This window comes from Rhea americana, unplaced genomic scaffold (assembly GCF_003343005.1).
Source record: "Rhea americana isolate MKP2758 unplaced genomic scaffold, rheAme1 scaffold_162, whole genome shotgun sequence".
Taxonomy (NCBI): Eukaryota; Metazoa; Chordata; class Aves; order Rheiformes; family Rheidae; genus Rhea; species Rhea americana.
The window spans coordinates 910,523-917,294 of NW_028185728.1; the positions used below are offsets into that span (position 1 = coordinate 910,523).

At 52.2% G+C, this 6,772-nt stretch overlaps 1 protein-coding gene across 1 annotated transcript in view; it reads left to right on the forward strand.

The window, feature by feature from the left end:
• The first annotated feature begins 440 nt into the window (after positions 1 to 440).
• Positions 441 to 6,772, forward strand: part of LOC146598482 (flavin-containing monooxygenase 3-like) — an 8,985-nt gene continuing 2,653 nt past the window's right edge. Inside the window, exons 1-8 of the mRNA XM_085300223.1 lie at positions 441 to 535; positions 707 to 849; positions 1,595 to 1,783; positions 2,694 to 2,856; positions 4,060 to 4,202; positions 4,411 to 4,610; positions 5,291 to 5,649; positions 6,350 to 6,422. Of these exons, the coding sequence (XP_085156349.1) occupies positions 718 to 849; positions 1,595 to 1,783; positions 2,694 to 2,856; positions 4,060 to 4,202; positions 4,411 to 4,610; positions 5,291 to 5,649; positions 6,350 to 6,422 (1,259 nt within the window). The 5' untranslated portion in view covers positions 441 to 535; positions 707 to 717. The remainder of the gene's footprint in view (positions 536 to 706; positions 850 to 1,594; positions 1,784 to 2,693; positions 2,857 to 4,059; positions 4,203 to 4,410; positions 4,611 to 5,290; positions 5,650 to 6,349; positions 6,423 to 6,772) is intronic.

Below are 6,772 nucleotides of genomic sequence, written 5' to 3' on the forward strand. Positions count from 1 at the left end.
GAGCCACCAGCACCTCTGGCTTGTGTCACGGGAGGAGCTGCTGGCCCCCCTCTTTGCCAAGGAACAAGCACAACACTGGGAAGGGAAGCGGGGATGTTGAGTAGCCTGGCCCTACCCGCTGCTCTTGACACCTCGGGCATCGCGGTGCGGTTTCGGACGGGTCTGAGTGCGTGAGCAAGACTCCTAGTCCAGCTGGCCAGAGGTGGCTGCTGCTGCTCAGCGACTCCAGCTGCAATCTTGCAGTAACTTCGCTCCAACGCTTTATTTCCTAATTCTCGTGCTCCGAGCCCGCGGCTCCTCCTCACGTTACAGCTGCAGGGTTGCTAAAGTCCAAACAGCACAAGTCACTCACTGAAGCAACCTCCTGCCTCTGGCCCTGCCTCCTGTGCCATGGTGCATAAAAGCTTTGCTCTGGAAGGGAAACTCCTCCTGAGCCTCGCTCTCTCCTCCGGGCGCCCAGAGGTCCCGGGGAAGCTGCGGGTTTTCCTCCCTGCCTGAAACTCTTGTGCGCCTGTCTGGGGGCTGCAGGAAGCAGGTAAGCGTGGAGCAGGGGGAAACCCTGAGGCTGAGGGAGCCCAGCGAGCYGAGGCTGGGAAGGGGGGTGAGGCGGATGGCCCCGTCCCTGCGGGTGACGGCATCGCCGGGGGCATGCACAGCCCCRCGCGGGTGCTGCCGTGCGGGCTCGACGGCTGCTTTCTCGCCCCAGCGCAGGGCACGATGGTGCGGCGGGTGGCAATCATCGGCGCGGGCAGCAGCGGGCTGACCGCCATCAAGTGCTGCCGGGAAGAGGGGCTGGAGCCCACCTGCTTCGAGAGGAGCCAGGACATCGGCGGGCTCTGGCGCTATGAGGTGAGCCGAGAGTTTTTGCTGCGCAATTTCAAAGCCACCTGGTTAGGGGGCAGGACCCGTAGGTGCGTGTTGGGTGCTGAGACCTCTTGCACCAGCTGGTGCAGAGATAGGGCACTGCAGGGGCTGGGGACAACCACCCTGTGTCACTTTTGAGGGTCTGAGCTGGGTAAAATATGGCCAGACCCTTTACCAGCCTTGCAGCTGAGCCAAAACCASCGTGTTCGGTGGGGCTTCTCGCTGCCCTCGCGCAATCAGGAGGATGAAACGCCAGCAAAGGATCAGCACCCGGGGCATTTTGGAGGCTTTCTGCCCTGGTCAGATGCYAGGAGCCACAGTACTTTAGGGGGGACCTGCTCACCTCCTCCTCAGCTCAGCCTCTGCAGTACCCACCAGGATCGTTTCCTCCCCTGCACAGTGCACACTGGAGCAACATACCTGTGACAGCCGACGCGTATTCYAGCTAAGCAGAAGGAAAAACTACTTTGAACTCTGCATCTGTTTATGAGACAAGATGTTTCAGTTGTAAAATAGTTGCCACATGTGCACAAGGTTCAGCAGAATAACATCATAATTCATGTTTCTGCAAAGTAAATGCAGATTAAATTTCACTAGACTGAAAAATAGTGCTATCTGAGGTTACTAGGGGGACATGCTACAAGTGATTCTTCAGGCCCAACCCACAAAGCTTGGGTCTGCCAGGTCTCACCCATCTCCCCTTCACCCAGTGTGTGCCTCCTGCCTCCAGGAGCATATCGAGGAGGGCCGAGCCAGCATCTACCGCACCGTCTTCACCAACTCCTGCAAAGAGATGATGTGCTACTCTGACTTCCCCTTCCCTGCCGATCACCCCAATTACATGCACAACTCGAAGTTCCAGGAGTACCTCCGAAGATACGCCGAGCACTTTGATCTGCTGCAGCACGTCCGCTTCAAGGTAGAAGCGTGAAGGGGTGAGGGCAGAGAGTGGCTGAGGTGCCTGGGCAAGGGGATGTCACTTTGGGTCTTCCTGCCACAGGGGAAAAAGCCTTGGAGAAGTGCTAGGGAAAAGCACCCTGCCTGGGCTGGCTTTGCTAGATGGGGCCTCCTTGGATCTTCAGTGGGTAGCATTAAATAACCACCCAAAACAGGAATAGTGCCCATCTTCTACATCATCTTCTCCATGCAAACAGCATTTTGGCAGGGGCATATCTGCCAAACCCCACGCAACCAGYAGACCCCGTGCAAGCGGTGCCGGGCTTTGTTTGCGGAGGGGGCAGGGGATGAGCCCCGCGGACGGAGTCTGCTCCGAGTTATTCAGTAACTGTTGTTATTGGAGCGATTTGAAAACCCTTCTGCCCAAGAGTGCGGGAGGCACAAGGAGGCACTGCAGAACTGCCAGACTGCTTCATCCAAAATATTTGCCAGCTCTGTGACCTTTCAGTTGAGAGGGAGGCAAGACTCATCTGGCCACAGCAGAGTTGAACCTGGGGAGTTTTCTCCCATTTTTTTGTTGTTGTTTTCTGATCTGTATTAGGAATCCCAGTTAGGAAAACTGTACCGAAATGGAAATACAGTTAAAAGTAAAACAATCTTAAAAAAAGCAAGCTTTAAAAAAGTCCACAAACTTCTAGCAAGTTTTAGTTCTTTTTTATTATTATTTATTTATCTTTTATGACCATTTTCCAACAAACTCTCCTGAATGGGTGTGTGTGCGCTCCCCCAGAGTTGTCAGCACAAAATTGCAGAGGCAAATGTCCCCTAGACTCCCCAGGACCCCTGAATCCCACTGGAGCATTAACTTTTCCAAACCTTTTTRTCTGTATTATTCCAAATACACGTGGATCCCTTTGTTTGTTTTATTTAAGACTCTGGTCACCAAGATTAAAAAACGCCCCAACTTCTCTGTTACGGGGCAATGGGATGTCGTTACGGAAAAGGAAGGGAAGGAAGAGACTGAGGTCTTTGATGCTGTCATGATCTGTTCTGGGCATCACGTCTACCCAAATCTCCCTGTCGCTCACTTCCCAGGTAAGCTGCACGTGCGTGCGTATGATTTGCCTAACGTGACACAGCCAGGCAAAAGTCTTCCATCAAACTCTTTTTCCCTTCAAAAAAAGCCCTTCTCAGCTTTAAAGCAAATGTTGTTGTCGTGACCAACATTGCTTTTTTTTTCCCCCCCCCCATTAAGGATATCAAAATCAGAAGTTTTTTAAAAGAAAAAACCCAGGACATTTTTACTGGAGGTATTTCTAGTTCTCCCCCGGGAAAAAAAAAAAAAAAAAAAAGTCATTAACAGAAAGATTTTTTCCTGAAAGGATTTGGTAAAACATTTTCTTTTTGGCATTTTCCCATGACTTTTAGCACAGATGTCACGCACACAAGCAGAGAACCRTTGCCTCTCAGCAGCCAGTCAGGCTTTTAGKGGAAAAAAAAAACTCTCTGGTGATGAACACGTGCTTGGGGACTGTTTGCAGGGCTGAGGGGCATCGGGCACTGGCAGCGCAGCAGCACGGCCTCGTCTCTGTGCTGCCAGCTGTGTGGGAACCTTTGCCTTCCAATGCTCAGAGCCCCAGGCCTTGATTTGCAAGGACGCAACAGAGACACGATGCTCACAGGGCACCTTCCTCCTTTACCAGATGACAGCTCCTTGCCGCTGCTGTCCAAGTGTCTCAATGTCCTTGCGTACGTCCAGAGCCCGGGCTTTGCTGAGCCCTGCTTGGTGGAAGAGAAGACTGGGTCAAACGGAAGCAAAGGGCCCGGTCTGTTATCTTTTTGGCCCCTGTAGGGCTAAAAAGGAGCTGTAGAAATCACAGCTACTTGTCTAGGTCATACAGAAATTATGGGGTCTCCATCCTGGGAGATACTTAACACCTGGCCAGACATGGTTCTGGGCAACCTGCTCTAGGTGACCTTGCTTGAGCAGAGGGTTGGACCAGATGAGCTCCAGGGGTCCATTCTAGCCCCAACTACTCTGTGAAACTGTACTCGCATGCTGGGGTCCCTCTCCTTCTGTTTAAACATTGAATGAACCCAAAGACAAAAATCTGTCAGACTATAGGATGCATCATCCCTCTGTGTTAAGGAGATATCTACTATAATACAGCCTCAAAGAGCGATACTACACCAGTAGCTGCTGGAGTACACCATGGAAAGCTGAGAGCCCAAGGCTCAGAACAGCCTCTCCTTTTCGTTCCTGGGGTGAATTAACTTCCTTTTTGTTCTTCTGTGCAGGAATACAGAAGTTTAAAGGCTGCTACTTCCACAGCCGAGAGTACAAGGAGCCAGAAAAATTCAGAGGGAAGAAAGTGCTGGTGATAGGTTTGGGCAACTCAGGCTGTGACATTGCTGTGGAGCTCAGCACTGTGGCATCACAGGTATGGGGTTCACAGCCTCGTGGTGCTGGAGAGGAAAGTCAGAGCTGAGAGGGATCGCAGCAGGGCTGGGAAGCCAGGAGACCCTGTCCCCACCTGCTGCAGCACATGCTCATGCTCCTTGCCATGGCCTTTGAGAGCTGGTTCTGGCTGTGTGAGGATGCTCACAGCAATTGCAGGGCAGCTCATGCCTCCCTGGCCGTTTCTCCAGGTCTACCTGAGCTCCAGAAGTGGTTCATGGGTGATGAGTCGCGTCTGGGAGCACGGTTACCCGTGGGACATGGTGATCGTCACTCGCTTTCGGTCCTGGCTGAATAGAATCCTTCCCACGGCACTCAGTGACTGGCTATATGTGAGGAGCATGAACTGGCCGTTCAAGCATGAGAACTTCGGCCTCATGCCCGTGGATGGGTGAGCGTGTGTGGTCTGTCCCCAAACTGCCTGTGGAGGAGAGGGAATCAGGGACATGTGTCCTCATGGCAGCGGGCTGACCACAGAACTGAGCTCCTTTGCTTTTTCTCCTTTGCTTCACATGCTTCTGGGTGCACAGGGTGAGGTTGTCCCTTGCTTTGTTAGGTGTCTGGGAAGTGGCTAAACTAGTGAGGAGAAGCAGCACTGCTGGGGGTGGTGGGTCAGCCCAGGCATCAGACCCATCTCACAGGACGGGCAGGTGCCCCCCGAGATGCCAGTGCTCATTGCCCACAGATGGAGCCCAGGTGATGCCCCTGCACTCAGCTTGCCTTTGGGGAGGCAAACTCAGCCTGTTTTGTTTTCAAATAAACAAACATTCAGTCTGCAACCTTAATTATTCCCTGAAACCCTTTAAATTCCTTTTTCTGTTACAATTGCACCCCTGAGCAGCTGTTCTGAAGCATTTGATACAAACCCAGCCTTTGCGTGGTACCTATTGTGTTGCCTACAGGGTCTTCTAAGGGCTAAGGAAAGTAGTGGCATCACAAACAGCAAGGCTGCTGCTTGAGTTAGCACTCCTCCCGCGGTTGGTCGCCCACTGTGCAGGGCTTGGCGTGCCCATCCTGGCTGGCAGTAGGAGCTGCCTGTGCGTGGTGGCCTCACTACCCGTTTCCTTGCAGGACTCTCCGTAAAGAGCCAGTGTTTAACGATGACCTCCCGAGCCGTATTTTGTGTGGCATGGTTGTGGTGAAGCCTAACGTGAAGGAATTCAGAGAAACGTCTGTCTTGTTCCAAGATGGGACTGTGCAGGAGGATGTTGATGTGGTCATCTTTGCTACTGGCTACAGCTATTCCTATCCTTTCATGGAGGATGACTCCATTATCAAAAACAAGAGCAATGAGGTCACACTCTACAAAAACATCCTTCCTCCCCAGCTGGAGAAGCCAACCATGGCTGTCATTGGGCTGGTCCAGTCACTTGGAGCCATCATCTCAACATCAGAGCTCCAGTGTCGATGGGCAATTAAGGTGTTTCAGGGTAGGTAGAAGGGCAAATCCTGGTCAAGTGGTCTATTTCCTAATGGGAACTAGCATTTTCCAGTAGTGGTGTACTGTGGTTACCAGTTTTAATAGTAAATTCTCTGGAGAAGGTTCCTCATCCCTCCCTGTCCTTGGGTGACTATTGCTACTTCCCTGCCCTGTTCCAACACCACACAGAGTGTCTTGCATGTCTACAGTGTAATGGTGAAGGGAGAGAAGACATGTGGAAGTTTCTATCCCAAGAAAAGACTGATAATGGGTGTGTGTGTGCTTTTTTCCCCCCACATCAATTATTATTTCATAGTTACAAAGCTACCTTGCCAGTCTCTGTGTGATGGGGTGCCTTGCCCCGTGGGAGCAGGTCATTTTTCAGTCTGCTGCCAATGGCAACAAGGTCCTTGTGGCCAGGGAGGGGGGAGTGGTGAGGAGCAGAAGGGCCACTTGGGCATCATCATACACACTAAAGGATGGGGGTGGGAGGAACACAGGGAGGCCAGCTGCAGTCAGGGTCCTACAGAGACAGCTTCTGTGGGCTCCTGGTTTTGTTATGACCCCAAGACTGACTTGAGCCCAGAACTTCATGCCAAAGGGAAGTGAAACACTCGAGGACTCAGCTGAAGCATGCAAATCCCATCAGCTGTGGGAGAGATCTTCAAGACATCCCCTCTCTTTGCCGACACTCTTTCTTTTCTTTCCAGGGCTGTGCAAGCTTCCCCCAAAAAACAAGATGATGGACGACATTGATGAGAAGATGGGGAGGAAACTCAAGTGGTAGGTGCAGCTCGCAGGGACATCTGCAGGGTGGGGGACCAAAAGCCCTGCCTTTGTCCCAGCTGCCCATGGGTGTAGGGATGGGGACCCTGGGGGAGCTGCTGAGAGGGCAGCTCGTGAGCAAGAGGAAGGCAGCTCCCTCCAAGGGTGGTCTCTGAGATGCCCTGTTCAGGTCTTGGGTACATTAACCCACAGGTTGCCCCTGTCCGAAGGAACAAACCCAACCCAGCTCTCACTACTGTTGGTGCTTCTGTTTCTACTAGCCCTAATAGTGCCTAGATTAGGGAAATTTGGGTGGAAATTTTCTGATGGTATGATTTCTTGTTCAAAAGTGCTTTTTTTTTTTTTTT